Source organism: Lynx canadensis, chromosome D1 (assembly GCF_007474595.2).
Source record: "Lynx canadensis isolate LIC74 chromosome D1, mLynCan4.pri.v2, whole genome shotgun sequence".
Taxonomy (NCBI): Eukaryota; Metazoa; Chordata; class Mammalia; order Carnivora; family Felidae; genus Lynx; species Lynx canadensis.
In genome coordinates this window covers 74,665,874-74,688,267 of record NC_044312.2, presented here as the reverse complement: position 1 = coordinate 74,688,267, position 22,394 = coordinate 74,665,874, and the positions used below count along the sequence as shown (strand labels likewise).

At 36.8% G+C, this 22,394-nt stretch overlaps 1 protein-coding gene across 4 annotated transcripts in view; it reads left to right on the top strand.

Moving 5' to 3' along the window:
- The window catches only part of UEVLD (UEV and lactate/malate dehyrogenase domains), a 53,474-nt gene that overhangs the window by 13,359 nt on the left and 17,721 nt on the right, over window positions 1-22,394 (top strand). For all 4 annotated transcript variants that reach the window (XM_030330915.2, XM_030330918.1, XM_030330916.2 and 1 more), the window contains exons 4-7: window positions 4,050-4,213; window positions 7,756-7,891; window positions 9,315-9,433; window positions 13,037-13,139. In XM_030330915.2, the coding sequence (XP_030186775.1) occupies window positions 4,050-4,213; window positions 7,756-7,891; window positions 9,315-9,433; window positions 13,037-13,139 (522 nt within the window). The remainder of the gene's footprint in view (window positions 1-4,049; window positions 4,214-7,755; window positions 7,892-9,314; window positions 9,434-13,036; window positions 13,140-22,394) is intronic.

Sequence of the window (22,394 nt, the reverse complement as noted above, 5' to 3'; positions counted from 1 at the left end):
TTGGTTTGTATTTTTTTTTTATTAAAAAAAATTTTATTTAACGTTTATTTATTTTTGAGACAGAGAGAGACAGAGCATGAACGGGGGAGGGTCAGAGAGAGGGAGACACAGAATCTGAAACAGGCTCCAGGCTCTGAGCTGTCAGCCCAGAGCCTGACGCGGGGCTCGAACTCACAGACTGCGAGATCATGACCTGTACCGAAGTCGGCTGCTTAACCGACTGAGCCACCCAGGCGCCCCTCAGTTTGGTTTTTATACATAAGAATATGGTTCGAGATGGAAGTAGATGAGCAGTGAGCTGGGCTCTGCAGAAATTGCAGAATTGATTTTTATTTTCCTCCTTGTTCCTCTCCTGCCAAACTCTCAGACTCTTTTCTGGCTGCCTAGAAAACTTTACTCAGACCTGTTCCCCATTACTTGTGTTCTGCATTTATTATGATTAGATGTTAGAGAGAGAGAGAATTATTGCCCACCCCAGTGATTGGTTGATTGATTTCATTCCCAATTCTTACCCACCCCAATGATGTCAAGGGTAATTACATATTAACAGAGGAGCTCATCAAGTGAATCACTGCTTAATAGCATTTCGGTTTCAAAGATAGTGTGAGGGGGTAACAGGAGGGCATAAATCTTATTTTAATATCATTGGTAAAATGCCCCTCATTGGCGTTCTGCGTTTCCTAAAGCCGAGGAGTTATTTCATTGATCCTTAAGCTGGATCTTCCAAGGTAGTAATGGTACCGAAGTACCTTTTTTTTTTTTTTTTTTTGCAGTACACTCTTTTTTCTTTGCTTTTGAGTAGAATTATATCAACTCTTTGTGATCCATATTAGTTACTTCCTGCTGATCAGAGGTCAGAATGTTACAATAATAGATACTAACTCCAGAATTTGTAAAATGTTACAATAATAGATACTAACTCCAGAATTATGAGGATTAAGTGAATTGCCATAAGTAAAGCTCTTGGCGTAGTGCCTGGCACATAATGCTTAATCCTGTATTTCTTTCAGTTCTTAGTTTTATTAGTATAATAATAATACATACTTGTGCTAAAAAAAAACAACTTAAAAATTGAGAAGGGATGAGGTTAAGCTTATAACTAACCTCCTACCCAGTCCTATTCCCCAGATGAATCTTCCATTGATATTTCCTTATGTGTATCTGCAGACATTTTCTGAATCATTTCTTATTATCTCTCCAAGATTGTGTGAAGGTTATGATGACACTTTTTATTCATCCACTGTACTTGAGAGATATGTATCATCTTAATAAGTGATACCCATCTGAATTTTATTTACAGCTAACTTAAATTATATTTTTATGATATAATTACTTCAGATCTGAGGACTCTACCAGGATTTCTGACTCTTTGGTAATGAACTCCCAAAAGCTAAGTGGGCAGGGAATGAGGCAGGGCAGTGGCTGACAGAAAAGAATGGGAAAGAAGAAAGGAAGAAGAGAGCAGAACACCAGTAGTGAAATCTTACCAGTTGGACATGGGAATCAGGCTCATCAGTTGCTTTGCCAGGCACGGGCTAGTAAAATGCATGAATGCTGCTGGGGAAGAGCATTGATGGGGGCAGCAGATCCTTGATCAACTAGGAAGATACCATCAATAGACATTTCTTTCCTTTTCTTTAATGTGTGGTACTTAACACGGAAAGCGACACCATGGAGATTTGGCTACTCCAGCTATATTATGTAACAAGAAAATTTGCATGGCCTAGAACAGTGGCTTTCAAATGTCTTGACTGTGACCCACAATAAGAAATACTGTACTTTTATATACACAGCTAGCATACATGCATGTGCACGCACTCATACGTGTACATGTGAGTACATGTGCATTATATGTACACGTAATGTACATATGTACATTAATACATGAAACTGCCAGGGGTGCCTGGGTGGCTCAGTCGTTTAAGCATCTGACTCTTGATTTCAGCTCAGGTCATGATCTCACAGTTTGCGGGTTTGAGCCACACATTGGGCTCTGCACTGACCATGTGGGGCCTGCTTGGGATTCTCCCTCTCCCTATCTCTCTTTCTCTCTCTCTCTCAAAAGTAAATTAGAAAAAAAGAAACACCATAATACCTGTCATGTATTCTATTTTCTTTTCAATTCCATTTGAAAATATTGCTTGCAGCCCACTAAATTAATTTTGTGACCCATTTATTGCGACCACTATTTGAAAAACACTCTCTAGAGAGTATGTAACATTAGACAGAATAATTGCTTCTGGAGAAATTTGATGGTGTCTCAGTACCTGTCAGTCACTTTGTGGTGCTACAGTCACATGACTTTATAATCAGAATTATCTGTGGATCAGTAGCTATGCCGATAGCCAAATAGTAAATACTTAGACACTATGGTGACAGATGTTAACTAGACTTATTGTAGTGATCATCTTGCAATATGTACAGATATCAAATCATTATGTTGTACGGTGAAACTGTTATGTTATATCTCAATTAAGGAAATTTTTTTAATACTTAGACAAAAATAGAAGAGGAGTGTTGTTCTCAGTACTGCTGACATAAAATAATAGACCCACAAGTATTAGGGCATTTCTATAATACTGATTTGCAATCTTAGTTGCACATTAGCATTACATGGGAAGCTTTTAAAAAATGTTGTCCATACCCCATCCCATTGGATCAGAAACTGGGAGAGTGGCATAGGTATTGGTATGTTTCCAAGTTTCTTGAGTGTTTCTAATGTGCATACAGGGTTGAGTATTGTTGTATCCTTAGAGGAAGAAACAAGATGAGAAAAGTAGCTGTCAGTGGAAGGATGACTTTCTTAGCAAGAAAAAGATTTCAGTAGAAAACAATACTTTTTTATTTATACCTGCCCTATAGTTAAACCTTCAACATGGGTTTGAAGTAAATTGCAAAAATTGCCAACCCTTCATGGTACTTACCGTATGATGTACTGTTCTAAGCATCTTACATACCTCAACTAATTTCATCCTTACAACAACCCTATGGGGTAAGAGCTATTATTACTATTTCCATTTTATAGAGGAAGGAATTGAGGCACAGACAAGTTAAATAACTGGCCTAAAATCATAGAGCTAGTAGTTGTGGGTGAAACTAGGATTTAAACGTAGGCATTCTTGGTCCCGAGCAGCCATGTTTGTAAGTATAGTGAAAGACATGCAGTAAGACTGTGAGTGCAGGAATTGACCATCAGGAGATACAATAGATACAGCTAATGGAGTTGATCAGATTTCTAGTTTAAGTTTAGTTTTTACACTTTTATTAGGTCGTAGATTTGGGCTTCCTGGCAACCAGAGCCGTCAGAGGTTTTGGCTCTCAGTAGTCATGACATTACACGTGTGTGGTTGGAAGATCATACACTCAAGTTCCTGTCTGTCAGTACACTGGGCAAGGTGATGCTTAAGGTTCTTTTCAGCTCTAAGTTCTGTGATCTAACCCAGCTTGATGACGGTTAGTGAGTAATTTGCGGGTCAGTATCAAATGTATCCAATTCGTCTTTGTTAATTCATTAATTTTTCATGTGTTTATTCATTCACTTATTCTTATGCATATAGGAAACCTTTATTGAGCAATCAGTATGTTGGGCTCTATACTTGGTGTGGGGAAAATAGAAATGAATAATACCTAACCCTCTGGAAGTTTACTGTGTAAAAGGAGACACAGATCTGTAGGCAAGTAACTTCAGTGCAGAATAAGTATAAAAATAAAAGTGTCCACTACCTTTAAAGAAAGGTACAATAGCTCTGCTTGGGTGGGGCAGAGAGGTTACATAGAGAAGATACTGTATCCCAGACTCCTGGTACAATAGGTCCTGTAAATATTATTGAATTGAATTGGATGAGCTGGCCATTGTCTTAATTAAATTTCTTCAGATGTTATGCTGGTGCTTTAATGGGAACATGAAAATGGAGAAGTAGGCCTCGATTTATGTAAATTCTTTATATATGCACTTGACTACAGGTCTTAAGATGCCACCTAGCTGTACCATAAATATAATGTATATGCTTCATCATTATTTGAAGATGTGTTTATTTTGTCTCAAATAGGTAATACATATAACATACCAATTCGTTTGTGGATCTTGGATTCCCACCCTTTTGCTCCCCCCATTTGCTTCTTAAAGCCAACTGCAAATATGGGTGTCTCAGTTGGAAAACATGTGGATGCTCAAGGCAGAATATACTTGCCCTATCTTCAAAACTGGAGCCATGTAAGATCAATTTGGATTTTCTTGTAAAAGTTTTTTTATTTTTCTGGTGGTACAAATTATTTTTCTCATGGTACAAATAAGTGAATTTTCTTTTAATGACACTCCTCATATGGTCTTTGAAAGTAATTTTAAATTGAGCTCCCTAGAGTCACCTAGGTTCCAGAACCCCAGTGACAGACAGCAGCCTGCATTAAGCACTCTCTCCAGGTCTGGAGCCAACTATTATTTGCTCCCTCTCTTTTTATAGTTGTTTACTGCTTATAAAGTACATGAAAAGCTACTAGCAAGATATTGGGCATTATTTCCTAGTCCCTCCTTATTAGAGATTTTTATGTAATATATGTATTTATTTATAGTCTTGGGAGGGCCTGGGGGAGTCAGTTGGTTAAGTATCCGACTTTGGCTCAGGTCATGATCTCACAGTTTGTGAGTTCAAGGTCCTCATTTGGCTCTGTGCTGACAGTGCAGAGCCTGCTTGGGATTCTCTCTCTCCCTCTCTCTCTGCTTCTCCCTACGTGCCCCCTCTCTCTTTTGCTCTCTCAAAATAACTAAATAAAAACTTAAATAAAAAAAGAATGTATTTTTTGTTTTGCCTGTTTTTGACCTTTATGTAAATTGAATCATACTGTATATAATCTTTTATTACATGTTTTGTTTTAACTGAGCATTAAGTTTTAAAAATGCATTCACAATGATATATGTAATTAGTTTATTTGCTTGAAAGTTCTCACATTATGTAATTTTGTAATGATATATGTAACTAGTTTATTTGCTTTAAATTTCTCACATTATGTAATTTTGTTTTCTGTATTTTTCATCTACCATTATTATATTGAGCATGTCTCATATTAAACAATCTGTTCAAAATACATGGTCTTTAATTGGTTGCCTGATGATCTAGCATAAGGATATTGGCATAATATATTTACAGATTGCTCTGTTGTTAGAAATTTAATGATAAGCATCCTCAGATGTAAATACATATAAGCATAAATGTGTATACATTATAAATATTTAATAATTTCCTAATGATAAATCTCTAGGAATGAAATTACTGAATCAAAGCTTAGAAATATTTTGAAGGCTATTCTTACATATTGCCAACTTGGCCTCCAGAAGGTAGACAAAATGTATTTCTACCATCACTTGAAATCAGTGTAGAATGCCAGTTTTCCAGCACTCTTGCCCTAACCAGAAGATACTATCATTAAAGCAAAACAAACCTTTGCTTATCTCTATATATTTACTTACAAGGATGTACAATATGTTCTCATTTTTATAAGTAATTAAGATCTTTATGAAAAGATAATTTATAATATATTTATATATACCTAGAAAATTGTAGGGCAGGAGGACCAGAGATCCCTGAAGGAGATCAGGAGTATGTTGAGTCAAGCGAGATTAGAGTAAAGGATGGTGTTAGGATTATCACTTTTTGTTTTATATACATCCTGTGAAAAAGCATGCAATTATGGACACGTTTTACTTTGTTTTTACAGTTTTCTCTATTTTTCATATATGTAAAACCTTTAAAAAGAAGAAAAAAATACAAGAAGGGATGAACACCAAGTGGTTGGTAGTGGAGTTTAGGTGCAGGAACATTGACCTTTTACTTTATGAATTTGTACATCATTTGCATTATGTCGTGATTTTATTTAATAGGATTGCCAATTTAATGTGATGAATAGGGCATAATAAAAATTTATCCATTGGAGGGACAAAAATGATATCTTAATGTTTAGTTGTTTGATTATTTGAGAAATTAAAGTATTTTTCATATATTGATCACTTATGTTCCTTTTTAAAAAAATTTTTTTTAATGTTTGTTTATTTTTGAGAGAGAGTCAGAGTGTGAGTGGCAGAGGGGCAGAGAGAGAGGGAGACACAGAATCTGAAGCAGGTTCCGGGCTCCAGGCCATCAGCACAGAGCCCAATGCAGGTCTCGAACTAACGAACCGTGAGATCATGACCTGAGCCAGAGTCAGATGCACAACCGACTGAGCCACCCAGGCGCCCCTAGGTTCCTTCTTTTTTTAATTGTTTATCGCCTTCAGCCATTTTTACCCTTCTTTCCGCCTCCCCTCCCCCCCCCCCCCCCCCCCAGCTATCCTCAAACGATATTTTGACATCTGTTCCCTGTTGTGGGAATTCATCTTTCCAGTTCCCTTTTTCTGGTTTTCATTGGCATCTCTTTTCATAGTTTTGTTTGTTTAATAAATACTTAGAGATAGCCCTATTAACCTAGTTGAGGTTGTATTTGATTTGAGTTCAGACACTATTGATTTCACTTTACTATTCTGAGCCTCTTTATTATAAGCTGAAACTGGTCTTTTTTTTTTTAAGTTAAAACTAGTCTTAAATTGCCCTATTTAAAAGTACTGCAGTAACTTTAAGTTCCTCACGTAGTTGGAATTATAATTATGTGATAGAATTACATAGAATTTTGGAGCTGGAAGGAATCTAGAGGCTGTCTAGGCCAAAGATTGCAGATGTTTTCCCCAAGAAATTCAGTGTGCCGTGTTAGGCTTACAGAGTTTTGTTGAACAGAAAAGTGGGTTTGTTTTGCTCTTAATACGAATTTGAATGCCTGTATGTACACTCCAGTTTGTCACAATAACCATCTCCCCAAAGTTCTTAAACTTGCCAACTTCCCACATTATGTTATCTGCTTGGTCTTCAAAGGTGTTTGAGCTTTTGATCCTAATAGCTTCATCCTCTTAATATATAAGTAATGAATCTCTCAGACTTTGGGAAATTAAATCCTTTTCAAAATAAGCAAACTGCTAAATATTTTCAATACTAATAAATATTTTATACTCACAGCATATGTTTGCATGCATTTGTTTCTCATGATAGCTACTTGGGATTTATTATTCATATTATATTGCTGATAACCCTGAAGCTCAGAGAGGTTAAGTGAATTTCACTAAGGTTGCTTAATAAATTAAAAGAAACAGTACTGGATTAGATAATATTTTATCAGTGTCACTTTTCTGATTTGATAATGCTTACATAGGAGAATGTCTGTTTTGTTTTTTCTTTTAGGAAATATACACTAAAGTATTTAGGGGTGAAAAGGTATCAGATCTACAATTTATTCTCAGTTTGTTCAGAAAAATATGTAGAGGGACACAGACTGAGAAAATATATGTGTTAAAATGTTAACATTTGAGTGACCTGGGTGAAGAGTATATGAAAATTCTTTGTACTATTTTTGTGACTTTTCTATAAGTCCGCAATAATTTCAAAATAAAAAGCTTAAAAAAAGACTGTTCCTGAATATAGGTACTCTGCTAGTAAGCATAGTCATGCTATTTTCCCATCTTTTGGAGAGCTGGATTAGCATTTCTCTAGTTTTCAGGTAAAAGAATTAAGTAACTTTTCAGTTAAAAGTATCATCGAATTTGTATGATAATTTTCAAAAAATAAGAGCATAATGTAAAACTTTCTTTGGGTTAACTCTTTAACAATGCATAGGTTAATAAGGTAGTATTCTTGAGCAAAATCTTTGCATCACTTTTCCCTTTGTGTGTATTCTGCAGCCTAAGTCTGTCATTGTTGGACTAATTAAAGAAATGATTGCCAAGTTTCAAGAGGAACTTCCCCTGTATTCTCTACCATCGTCTGATGAGGCACGGCAGGTAGACTTGCTAGCCTATATTGCAAAAATCACTGAAGGTTTGTATTTTTGTTAATCAGAGAGTTATGAGTTTACAATTTCTAATATCCTTTACTCTCTGCTACTTGCTTTCTTTTTCTTTAAAAAAAAAAATACTTATTTTGGAGCATCTGGGTGGCTCAGTCAGTTGAACGTCTGACTTCGGCTCAGGTGGTGATCTCGCGGTTGGTGGGTTCGAGCCCCGCGTCAGGCTCTGTGCTGACAGCTCAGAGCCTGGAGCCTGCTTTGGATTCTGTGTCTTCCTTCTCTCTCTGTCCCTCCCCCACTCACGCTCTGTCTCTCTCTTAAAAATAAATAAACATTAAAAAAAATTTTTTTTAGATATTTATTTTGAGAGAGAGAGAAAGCACGAGCAAGGGAGGGGCAGAGAGAGAGAGAGAGAGGGAGAGAGAGAATCTCAAGCAGGCTCCATGCTGTCAGCCCAAAGCCTGACATAGGGCTCGATCCCATGAACCATGACAACATGACCTGAGCCAAAATCAAGAATCTGACTCTAAACCCACTGAGCCATCCAGGCGCCTGCTGCTACTAGATTTCTATAAGTAAATATATTCATGTAGCTATGTATATCTGTGTTGAATCAAAAATTTCTACACATTTATCAGTGTGTTACCATATAGTTCCAATGAATATGGTTTCTTAAAATGTAAAAGAATTACCCTTATACTGACAGATAAAATAATTTGTGTTTTGTTCCAAATCATTTGATATATATTAATGATCCCAAACTTTTTCATTATATTTTTATGTGGCTTTTTGCCTCATTCAATATATCGGACCAGAAAATCTATGATTCTCAGTGTTTCTCATTGAACAAAAAGCAAAATCCATGCTTGTAAACTTCAGTAAGGCGTTAAACATTTTTGCATTGTAGACCAGAGCAGTAAGAATCAGAATGTTTTTCAGAATTATGGAAATCCTAGTTTTTAGTCTTATATAATATTTTTTTAAATGTTTGGAAAGGTTTTTTCTTTTTTTTTTTTTTAATTTTTTTTTTCAACGTTTTTTATTTATTTTTGGGACAGAGAGAGACAGAGCATGAACGGGGGAGGGGCAGAGAGAGAGGGAGACACAGAATCGGAAACAGGCTCCAGGCTCTGAGCCATCAGCCCAGAGCCCGACGTGGGGCTCGAACCCACGGACCGCGAGATCGTGACGTGGCTGAAGTCGGACGCTTAACCGACTGTGCCACCCAGGCGCCCCAGGTTTTTTCTTTTTAAGGAGGTAGCCTCTATTTAATATAACATTTAATGAGATTCCTGTCTTGCATTTCATTTGTTCAAGTATTTTTGCATGCTTCTTATAGACTAGCACCATGTTTTCTGTCCAAGTTATTGAAGGTTGGTGTATTTTTTTTTTGATGCTAAAAAAGGTTTTTGATACTATTTTAAAATTCTCATAATAATCCACTTTTATTTCTAGGTGTTTCAGACATAAATTCAAAGAACTGGGCAAATCATGAGCATAAAACAGTCAATAAAATTACCGTGGTTGGAGGTGGAGAACTGGGAATTGCCTGCACATTAGCAATCTCAGCAAAGGTACGTAAGCACAGTGGTTATAAATCCATCTATCATATTGCTACACTTTTAAGCAGTGTGTGTTTAACATATAAGAAATAATGGCTTCATCTTGTCATGTGGGAAAACCTCACTTTGCCTTCAAATATATTTAGTAAGTTGGCAAAAAAAAAAAAAAAAGCTGAAAGCTCTCATCAGAGATATTGCTTCTTAATTAGTACTTAGTCACAGAATAGGCTTTAAAAAAGTGACTTGAACAATCGGCTCATCATCCTATCCAAGGGAAACCTCAATGTGACATTTATCCCACTTAGTCACAAATTCCTTTGTGTTTTCTGAGTCATGCCGCTTTAATTAAACTCTTATTTAATATAATACTTAATTTTAGCTTTTTCTAAAATTAACATTTTTTTTTCCTTGAAGATTGCCTTTTCTGGTGTAATAACTCCACTTTCTCTTAGGATCGTAGTTTCTGAGTGGATATTTTACACTAGTTTGCAATTTGTTTATTTTTCCATCACTCCTTTTTACTAGATCTTTGGTATATAAATTATTTGCAGAAAGGCTTACATTCCATTCCAGAGAGGTTCAGAAGACGCTCCAGGGTCCCAGTATCGTGGTAACAGCGTGTCTGTCATTTCAAGATGTAGCCCACAGTAGAATAGCTGTCCCTCTCTGTTTATTTGGTAGCTGGAGTTTCATTTTTTCTTTTCTATTAAAATTTGATTGTTTGCCATCTAAATTCTTCCCTTCTTATTTCAGACTCACATATGTCTTGGAGATAGGTTCTACTTCAGCAAGTAATTAAAGTGTATCCAGGGAGCTAGAAAATTTTAAAAGCTGGCTGCACAGAATAACATATGCTAACTTTTGACTTCGTTTCATCTCCACCCTCCATGTGAATACACTATTCCCTCTTAACTGGAATTTGAATTTGAATTGTTTTCAGTTCTTTTGTTACTAAACAGAATGCTTCCATAAACATTGCCTTACAAGTTGCTTATTTTCTCCTCTGAATTTTCTTTTAGGTACACATAGTCTCAAAAACAGTACTAGTGAGTCAGGGCACGAATGGTCTTTGTGGGACTTAACTACATATTGCTAGATTGCGCTGCAGAAAGGCAGAACTAATTTATGCTGCTGATAACACTGTGCACATCAACCTGATTTTTGACATTCCTAGCAGTACTGAGTTTTATCAATTTTATTTGGTTTTGGTAAGTACAAGAAGGTCCCTTAAAGTCATGTTCCTTCAGCTGTTAGAAGAGTCTCACTATCAGTATTCCTTTGTCTGTAAGCTGTCTAAATGGAAGTTTTTTCCCATTTTTCTTCATAAACATTAATATTTGGATACAAGGTACAATATATAAAATATTATGATACAATAGTAGTCATAATAGTGTCGCTTGTGGTGGTAGCAGCGGTAACTAGCGTTTAACTGAATGCTTATTGAGTGCCAGGCACTCAGCTAGACACTTGACTTATTTTTTACAACAGCCTTGTGGGTTAGATGTTATGGTTACTGCCAATTTACAAATGAAGGCAGAGGGAGATTATGCAGCTTGCCCAAAGTCACACTGTTAATAAATGGGGGCAGGATTTGAAGTGAAGCAGTCTTATTTATAGAGCCTGTATTCTAAATCTTTACTGTCAGCATGTGACTTTCAGACCAGCAGCATTGGCAACATCTGAGATCTTCTTAGAATTACATTATCTCAGGCCCCAGCCCAGACCTATGGAAGTAAATCTGCATATAACAACCCCCCCCCCCCCCCAGCCACCATGTCCATGTGCTGCACTGATCTACTGAATGCTGATCCCTTAAGGCTTGGGAAGTTCTTCTCTAAACCATTATGTTATACTGCTGTTGTTTACCATTATTGCAATAATGCCATAATAATGCTATAATAATATAACAATACCATTATTGCTGTTGTTGTTACTGATGGACATTTAAGTTGTGTCTTGTCTTTTGAAAACCTTATACGTGGGGTGTCTGGGTGGCTCAGTTGTTTAAGCGTCCAGCTTCAGCTTGGGTCATGATCTCACCATTCATGGGTTTGGGCCCCGTGTCAGGCTCTGGCTGACAGCTCAGAGCCTGGAGCCTGCTCAGATTCTGTGTCTCCTTCTCTCTCTGCCCCTCTTCTGCTTGCGCGCGCGCTCGCTCGCTCTCTCTCTCTCTCTCTCTCTCTCTCTCAAAAATAAATAAACATTAAAAAAAAAAAAGAAAACCTTCACATAATGTATCCTTTTACACATGTACTAATAAACTTGTTGGATAATTTCTATAAATGAGATAGATGGAATAAACAAATTACTATGTTTTTAAATTTTGATAGAACTTGTCAAATTATCCTCCATATCAATTATAACAGTTTATTCTCATACCCACAGTGTGTGAGGATGCCTGTTTTCCCCGCACTTTTGATGTTTAACTTTTGGATCTTTGCATGTCTCATAAATTAAGATGGTAACTCATAGTTTTGTTTTTCTTTTCTTTTTTTTTTTTTTACATTCGTCTTATGAGTGTGGCTGACAATAATAAAATTAGTAGGTACAGTTTAGAAAGGACTGCTCTCTGCCAGCTCTGTGTCACAAAATTAATCTTCATAACCCCATGAAGTAAGGCCAAGTTCAGTGACTTGCCCAGTGTGACAGAGCTAATGAGTCCTATTGCTTTTCTTTTGTCCTTTCTGCTTGATAGTCTGCTGGATCCCTGGGTACTCTTGCTTCTGCACTCTAATATAGGAAAGATCCTCAAACCGCTTACCACTTGAGAAAAAGACCTTTCACAAAGGTAACCTGATTCTGAGGAGTTTCTATGCCATCATTTACATGGTACCCAGGGAGCCATTGACAAGCATATGTAATGTTTTCCTTTTCCTTCTTTCTTTTTTTTTTTTTTAATATTATTTTTGGGAAGGCGCAAGTGTGGGAGGCACAGAGAGAGAGGGACAGAGGATCCGAAGTGGGCTCTGAGCTGACAGCAGCAACCCCGATGTGAGGCTTGAATTCACGAACCACAAGATCATGACCTGAGCTGAAATTGGATGCTCAACTGACTGAGCCACCCAGGTGCTCCTGGACTGTTTTCCACAAGATTTCTGAGGAGAGTTCTACATGATAATAGGATTTTATTTTAGATATATGGCTATTATCCTTTTTTTTTTTTTTTTTTTAGAGAGAAACTTGGCATTAGTATTGACTTTCATGCTAGAAATGAGGCGCTAAAATAGACCAAAAAATCACTCTTAAGTACTTTCAGAATGGAAATTGTGACATCAAAATGAAAACATAAACTCAAGAATGACAGCAAATATATTGAGTGCACCAAGTCATCTTTATTACGCATTGTTCCATCAAAGGAAACCTGCCGTCTGTGACCTCTTAGTTAAGTCCCACTAGATCCCAGTTTTCAGTCAAGCCTAAAGGATTACATTACTCAAGTTCATAGTAATTTCTTGCTTACAAGTCCCTTTTATTGCTGTCGTGTTATTTTTCCTTCATAAGAGAGCATTTTAGGCCCATGCATTCCCCTTTAGCTTCCTTCTAAATGAACTGAAATTGAGTAACTGGCTGTGTTTGTGTAATGCTGTATGTTCTTTTTGTTATTGTACTGTACAGGGCATTGCAGACAGACTGGTCCTCTTGGACCTCTCAGAAGAGACAAAAGGAGGAGTGATGGACCTTGACATCTTTAACCTGCCTAATGTGGAGATCAGCAAAGGTCTGGTTATTCTGCTTAATAGATCTTTGCCTCATTTGCTCTCGTATTTGAGTCCTAGAATCGTTTTAGTATATATATATTTTTAGAACAGTTTTAAGTTCACAGCAACATTGAACAAAAAGTTTCCTGTATATCCCTTACCCCCACACATGGGAAGGCTCCCCTGTTATCAACGTCCCCCACCAGAATGGCATAATTGATAAGCCTACCTTGATACATCATTATCATCCCAAATCTGTAGTTTACATAAAGGTTCACTCTTGGTGTTGTGCTTTCTGTGGATATGGACAAATCTATAATGACATGTATTTACCATTATAGTAGTTTTCACTACCCCCAAAATCCTCTGTGCCTTGAGTCTTAGAATTTTAATGCTAAAAAGCACATTAAGGGGCGCCTGGGTGGCTCAGTCGGTTGAGGGTCCGACTCCGGCTCAGGTCATGATCTTGTGGTCCGTGAGTTCGAGCCCCACGTCGGGCTCTGTGCTGACAGCTCAGAGCCTGGAGCCTGCTTCGGATTCTGTTGTCTCCCTCTCTCTCTGCCCCTCCCCTACTCTTGTTCTGTCTCTCTCTGTCAAAAATAAGTAAACATTAAAAAGAAATTTTATTTTATTTATTTTTTTCAATATATGAAATTTATTGTCAAATTGGTTTCCGTACAACACCCAGTGCTCATCCCAAAAGGTGCCCTCCTCAATACCCATCACCCACCCTCCCCTCCCTCCCACCCTAAAAAGAAATTTTGAAAAGCACATTAAGGTTCATCTAGTTGAAGCTCCTCATTTTACATATTGGAAAACTAAGATTCACATAAATGAAATGACTTACCCTAATTCATACAGAGATTGTAATTGATTAAATTAAAAAGAATTCAGATGAGCAAACAGCATTCTGATTGGTCAGAAGGATTTATTCTTTGTCTTATACTACAGTATAAATTTGTTTTCTTTGATTGCTTCCATTCTCATAATATATTGGTTAAGAGCACTGGATTTAGAGTTAGACAGATAGGAGTTTGCATCCTAGCTCTGCCACATTATAGTTCTGACATTTGTCAGGTTATATAACCTCTCAAAGTTCAGTTTTATCATCTGTAGAGTGAGAATAATACCTACCGCTTGGCATATGGCAAAGTATTAAACCAAGATTTAAAAAAAATTCACATCACTTTCACTAAAAATATATTGTTAAAATAAGTTTTAATAAGAACAAAAGGATTTTGTATCATTAATAAATAAATTTTTAAATGTTAGGAAAGTGTTTTATCTCATCTTTTTTATTTAAACATTTATTTTATAACATACATGATGTATTAGTGCAGACATATATGTAGGTAAATACCATATTTGGGGATGTGGGCTTAAAAAAAATTTTTTTTTAATGCTTATTTATTTTTGAGAGAGACAGAGACAGAATGCGAGTGGGTTGGGACAGAGAGAGAGGGAGACACAGAATCCGAAACAGGCTCCAGGCTCTGAGCTGTCAGCACAGAGCCCAACGTGGGGCTCGAACTCACGGACCACAAGATCATGACCTGAGCCGAAGTCGGACGCTCAACCGACTGAGCCACCCAGGTGCCCCAAAAATATTTTTTTACTAGAGATGCATGATCAAAAAATTTGGTAGACCAGGGTATAGCCAAAGTCAAGTTGTAATATGTTATAATTGTTTGGCTTTCCTTGACAATATTTAAAAAAAAAAAAAAAAAAACTCAAGATTGTGTCATAAGCCTGAATGTACTTAAGAACAACAGTGGGTGAGAAAAGTTGAAATTATCCCTACAGGTTATAAAAATTGGGTGTATTAGTTGGAGTAAGCCTCTGGATCTCTGTAGGGTACAATGAGTTCATTTTCCTTCTCTGGAAAGAGTGCAGTATTTGCATTACTGATCCTTTTGTAGGCTTCATATAGAGGATCCCTTGGGGAGCTGGAAATTCTCTGTCATTTCCAAGTACTAAAGTTCTTAAGGGACCTCTTAACTCTTCCAAATCACTTCAGGAGACTTTAGTACATGGACCCTAGAGGTTGTGAGGCCTTTTAGGACCTCACAATTGTTTCTTCCTGTGTGTCTCATTAACCATCAATTACAATTGTTTCACATAATTGAAAGGATAGAATCCTCGGAGGAGATGTATAGTGTGTGGTGTTTGCCACCAAGTAGGGAATGTCAAATGAGCCCACACCATCTTGGGGACAACTTTCATGTTCCCCTTGTTAATTTGGTTATATATTCCTGATAACACTGAATTTAATCACTATTACATGAAGAATTTTAAATATAATGTTAACTAACATCTCATAAATACATTCCATAATATGGAGAGAAGTATATGAATAATTTTGGGAAATTAAAGTCAATAGTTTGGAAATTTGAGGAATGCTCCATCATGGCAGGTATCGATGACTGCAACTGGCCATCCTAGAGTTGTGCTTTGGCTCCATTTGGACTTTTTCAAAATAGCTATTAAAACATTTGGAGGAGGAATACACATATATACGGGTGAGCATGCAAATACATATGCATATATACACGAACAGTTATGCTTGTGTATGCGTAGACTAACTCTGGAGAAATACAAAGAAATTATTAAGAGTCGTTGCTTCAGGAGTCAGATGGGAAACTGTTCTGCACTTGTTTTAATATTTTTATTCCTTTATTTTTATTTTGTGCTGAAATACATATAACGTAAAATTTATCAATAGTGACATTTAGGGCATTCATAGTGTTCCACAGCCATTACCACTATCTAGTTCTAGAACATTTTCATCATCTCAAAAGGAAACCGTGTACACATTAAGCAGTCACTCCCCATTTTCCCTCTCCCCAGGCTCTGGCAGCCGTCAGTCTGCTCTGTGGATTTGCCTATTCTAAATATTTCATATAAATGGAATCATACAATATGTGGCCTTTTGTATTTCGTTTCTTTCACTTAACATGATGTTTTCAAAATTCATCCGCATTGTAGCATGTATCAGTACATCATTCTTTATATGGCTGAATAATACTCTATGGTATAGATGTACCACATTTTATTTGTCTGTTGTTGTCAGCCGTTGGACCTTTGGGCTGCATCTTTTTGCTGTTGTGAATAGGGCTGCAATGAAAGTTTATGTACAAGTTTTTGTTTGAATAACTGTTTTCACTTGTTTTAGGTATAACCCAGAAGTAGAACTGCTGGCTCGTGGCAATTCTGTGTTTAAATTATTGGTGAATTAATAGTACGCTTTCAAAGATCTTTATTAACAGCACATGTAGATCTAAATAGCTCTATTTCTTTGAATAGCTTCATAATATTTTGTCAGATGGGTATCTATCTCCTGTTGGGAGATATTTAGTTTGTTTTTGTGGGGGTTTTTTGTGCTTACAAGTAATAGTGAAGAGAACATTGTAATGCAAAAATTTTAGTGTACTTCTCTAACTAGCAGGATAAAGTAGAATTACTGGGTCAAAAGATACGTGTTTTTAAAATTTATATTGCTAAAATTGTTCCCCAAAAAGTTGTACCAGTTAATACTCTGGTCAACAGTATATAAGTACTCCTTTTTCCTTTCTCTTGATTACTTTTATCCTGTATTAAATATAGCTAATTGGATCATTGTCCTATATTTTGATCATGGTTATTATGTTTATTATATTATCATGTTTACTATTATGTTTATCTGTTATCTCTTAATAATAATAGTTGCCATTTTTCAAGGAATCAGTAATATATGCTAGATACTTTACATATATTCACACACTGTTACTTTTCTTATTTTATTTATTTATTAAAATTTTTTTTTAATGTTTATTTTTATTTTTGAGACAAAGGGAGACAGAGCATAAGTGGGGGAGGGGCAGAGAAACAGGGAGACACAGAATCTGAAACAGGCTCGAGGCTCTGAGCTGTCAGCCCAGAGCCCGATGTGAGGCTCGAACCCACGAACCGTGAGATCGTGACCTGAGTCAAAGTCGGACGCTTAACCGACTGAGCCACCCAGGTGCCCCATTCTTACTTTATTTTATAGATGACTCAGAGAGATTGTGGCTTAGGACATGCAGTTAGTAAGAGGCTAAATTTAGGATTTCAATTGTAAGTTTGTTACCAGTTTCACATGATTCACTCCAGAAATAGTCTGTGCATATACAAGCATAAATGTTTGTGTGTATGGATATATGCATGCTTATGCATGGAGAAAAAAGTGTTCAGTAGTTGTAAGTTTAAAAATAATGTGTTGTTGGGGCACCTGGGTGGCTCAGTTGGTTAAACATCTGACTCTTGATTTTAGCTGAGGTCATGATTTCACAGTTTGGTTTGTAGGATGGGATCAAGCCCCATGTTGGGCTCTGTGCTGACTGCATGGGGCCTGTTTGGGATTTTCTCTCTCTCTCTCTCTCTCTCTCTCTCTCTCTCTCTCTCTCTCTCATTCTCTCTCTCTGCCCCTCCCCCACTCATGAATGTGTGCATACTCTCTCAAAATAAAAAACATTTAAAAATAAATAAAAAATAAAGTGTTGTTGACATATGCAGTAAAGCAAAATATGCTCAATAGCCAGTGGTTCGTAAAACATGGCTTGTGGGCTAATCTCTTATATCAGAACCACCTTAAAATTACAGATGCCTGGCGTCCACCCTAGGCTGTGGATCCCGAATTTCTAGGAGTGGAGCCTGGGAATCTACATTTTAGATAAGTAGCTCAGGTAATTCTTATACTCATTAAAGTATTCTAAAAATTATAAGTAGTGACATTATTGCAGATTGTGGAATCAGCACAGGGGACTACGACCAGCATTTGATAAAAATGAACTAGAACAACAGAAAATATCAGAGTAGTACTGAGGGTATTTTCTGTAATGTTTTTGCTTTGTATATATACATATGCATATATTATGTCTTGGGTTGCAATAGAAAACGTATTTCATAGCATGTCCATCTCATGGCATGGGTCACAATCAAATTTTTGAAATTCACTGTATTGAAGTAAAGAATCTTGACTGAAGCCCTTTTTTTTTGCCTCCTTTCCCCCTTTACACTTACCTCAGATAAATACTTCTTCATTAGCCTCAACATGCCCTTCATACTTAACCTTGAGTCACCTTTTCTCTGGGAAACCTTCCAGAGTAAGCCTAATGCCAAATCACCTATTACTCTTCATGATTTTAGTATTGATATTGAAATTTATGTTGTGTCATTTTTTTCTCTTCCTGAGACATTTTATCAATAGATATACCTTTTATTTTTAAGAAAATCCTCCCTAAAGATAGAGATATGGCATAACATACTCAGTTCATGGCTTTAGTTTGCCACATATAGTAAATCTTAGAAAGTTTCAGTGTTGTTTCTATAGCTCCAAACCCAGACCACTGTGGCGGTAATTGTTAAAGGCACTCACTTGAACTGGGCAGTGATTTCCTACCTTATTTTTTAATAGGAGTATTCTTGTATAACATTAAGAAAAAAAAGTCTACCTCTATTCATCAGACAAAAATATCCCTTCCAGTCATTGACTGAAATAATGCCCAAAGCTACTGAGAAGTCATTCTTTGGTAGTTCCCTCCCCTGCCAACATAGGAAGATTTTTAGTAGCTATCAACTTAACACAATTTCTAAATTAAGGGTCATCATCATTTCTAAAATTTTGTGTCCTAGAGAAAAATAATTTGAAAGGAACGTATTTTTATGTAATTTTTATTACAGTTAGAATGGTTTAGCAATATACCAGAGAAATGAAAATATTTGTACTGTCTCCAGTATATTCAGACTGATAATACTAAGCTAGAATACTTCAGTGAGGTCTCCACAGCATTTGGACATTGTTATTTGATTGATTTTCCATGGTTTTGAATAAAATAATTCAGCGGTGATTTAAAATCAATGTGTAGTTCATTCATCAACATCATCCTCATAATCTGAGAACAGTGGTATATCGGAGCATGAAATATTTGCTGGGTCTTTTGACATGCTTGATAATGGATTGATATCCCCTACTATAACTAAACAAGCACTGGTCTAGGGCCTGTTGTTTGGGAACCAGTGGCTTGGCAGGAAGGATGTAGTTTTTCTGGGCTACCTATGCAGCTGGGATAGAGGTAAGAGGTTTCTGTCCTGGAGGTCCAGATGCACCCCTGACCCAGGAGGAAACATCACTACGCTAATTAAGTAAGTGGTAAAGTTAGGATTTGGAGCAGGCAATCTCACTCTGAAGCCCTCCATTCTAACCCTTGAGCCCTACTGTATTATATTCAGGGCAAGTATTATATCTAGGGCAAGGACAATATGTCATTAACCTTGTGTTCTTAGGGCCTGGTATAATTATGCTTGGCATGACAGGAACCTTAGCAGAGGTATATGAACTAATTGTTATTGAATAAACTTTTATTATGATCCTTAACCTTGTAAATGGTATCATATCTTCACATAATTATGCTTAAGGTTCTTAACCTTCTTTACAACTGTACAATCTTTTTTCCCCATATTAAGTCAGCAACTTCTTTTAAACTTAATTTTATTTTTTATTTAAGTATAATTAACATACAGTGTTACGTTAGTTTCACGTGTACAATATAGTGGTTCAACAATTCTATACATTTTTTAGTGTTCCTCAAGATAAGCTTACTCTTTAACCGCCTTCACCTACTCTTACATCAAGATAAGCTTACTCTTAACCTACTTCACCGATTTCATCCACCGATCTCTGCTCTGGTAACCCTCTGTTTGATTTTTTTGTTTCTTTTCTTTGTTCATTTGCTTTGTTTCTTAAATTCTACATTTGTCTTTCTCTGACGTATTTCACTTAGTATTATACCCTGTAAGTCCATCCATGTTATAAATGGCATGATTTCATCCTTTTATATGGCTGAGTGATATTCCATTGTGTGTGTGTTGTGTATATGTATGTGTGTGTATAGATATGTGTGTGTGTGTGTATATATGTATATGTATATATGTATATGTATATATATGTGTATATATATGCATATATGTATATGTACGTATGTATATGTATAGACATACACACACACACATATATGTACAATCTTTATCCATTCATCTACTGATGGACACTTGAGTTGCTTCATGTCTTGACTACTGTAAATAATGCTGCAATAAATATAGATCCTTTTGAATTAGTGTTTTCTTTTTCTTTGGGTAAATACCTAGTGGTGGAATTACTAGATCATATGGTAAGTTTATTTTTAACTTTTTTGAGGAAGCTCCATACTAATTTTCCACAGTGACTGCACCAGTTCACATTCCCACCAACACTGAATGAGGGTTCCTTTTTTCTCCATGTCCTCGCGATGCTTGTTATTTCTCATCTTTTTTATTTTAACCGTTCTGATAAGTGTAAAGTAATATCTCTTTGTGGTTTTCATTTGCGTTTCCCTGCTGATTAGCAATGTTGAGCATCTCTTCATGTGTCTTGTTGGCCATCTGTATGTCTTCTTTGGAAAAATGTCTATTCTTGTCCTCTCCCTATTAATTGGATTGATGTTTTTTTTGGTGTTGAGTTGCATAAATTCTTAATGTTTATTTATTTTTGAGGGAGAGAGAGAGAGTGAGCAGGGGAGGGGCAGAGAGAAGAGGGAGACACAGAATCTGAGGCTGTCAACACAAAACCCTATGTGGGGCTTGAACTCATGAACCGTGAGATCATGACCAGAGCCAAAGTTGAACGCTTAACTGACTGAGCCACCCAGGTGCCCCAAGTTGCATAAATTCTTTATATATTTTGGATATTAATGCTTTATCAGTTACATCATTTACAAATATCTTCTCCCATTCAGTAGGTTGCCTTTTTGTTTTGTTGGTCATTTTCTTCACTGTGCAGAAACTTTTTATTTCGGTGTAGACCCAATAGCTTACTTTTGCTTTTGTTTCTCTTACTAGAGGAGATCTATCTAGAAAAATATATCTGTGGCTGATGTCAAAGAAATTACTGCTTATGTTTTCTTTTAGGAATTTTATGGTTTTATGTCTCACATTTAGGTCTTTAGTCCATTTAAAAAGGTTTTTTTAAGTTTATTTTGAGAGAGAGATAGCACAAGTGGGGGAGGGGCAGAGAGAGAGGGAGAGAAAGAATCTCAAGCAGGCTCCGTGCTGCCGTGCAGAGCCTGACACGGGGCTTGAACTCACAAAACTGATTTCATGACCTGGGCTGAAACCAAGAGTCAGACACTTAACCAACTGAGCCACTCAGGCACCCCTGGTCTTTAATGCACTTTAAGTTTGTTTTTGTGTATGGTATAATAAAAGGGTCCAGGGGTGCCCTGGGGGCATGTAGCTGTTGCTAAGTATCTAGATCTTGGAGATGGAAAGATAAGTAAGACAAACAGTCCCTGCTCTCACAGAGCTCATAACATGTTTAATGTAGTAGACAGTTAAACAGATATCTACCTAGCATGTGGTGAGTGAAGTGAGAAACATTCCAGCTAGAAAGAATTTGAGGGGCGCTTGGGTGCCTCAGTCGGTTAAGCATCCGATTCTTGGTTTTGGCTCAGGTCATGATCTCATGGTTTGTGAGTTTGAGCCCTGTGTCAGGCTCTGGACTGACAGCACGGAATCTACTTGGGATTCTCTGTCCCCCTCTCTCTCTGCCCTTCCCTGGCTCATGTGCATGCTGTCTCTCAAAAATAAATAAATAAACATAAAAAAAGAAAGAAAGAATTTGAGTAAAGTTCTTATCGGGAAAGTGAGAGAAACATAGTGGGGAAGAATAGGGACCAATTCTACTTAAGCCAAAGATTTACCTAGGAGAGTACAAGAAATACTAGCTTCTAGGCTCAAAGGAAGAGAATAAAAGGCCTGGGAGCTTAGGAAACCTTATGGAGTAGGAAGCCTTTCTTGTACTTTTGAAATCCTTTTAGACAGCTACTACTTTATTTATTCATGAGGCAACCTTGAGGGCAAGGGTATATGTATCATTCAAAGTAGAGAAAGCTAAAGGGGGAAAGAAAATAAAATGATCCTCGCAAAATAGGTTGGGACCAAATTGTAAGATCATAAATTGAACTGTTCACTGGTAATTTGATAATATAGACAAGTCTCCTAATCTCTGTAGACATCAGTTTCCTCATCTTTATGAGGGTTTTGGGCTCAGTTTCTAAACATAGCATGGTGCTTAACAGTACTCTACAGCCAGGCTGCCTGGGCTTGAATTCTGGGTCTGATACTTGCTAGCTCTACAACTGAGTAAGTTACTCATCTGTGCCTCATATTCCTTGTCTGCAAAATGGGGGCTATGACCCCATAGTGTGTTGTAGATTAGTTTAAAT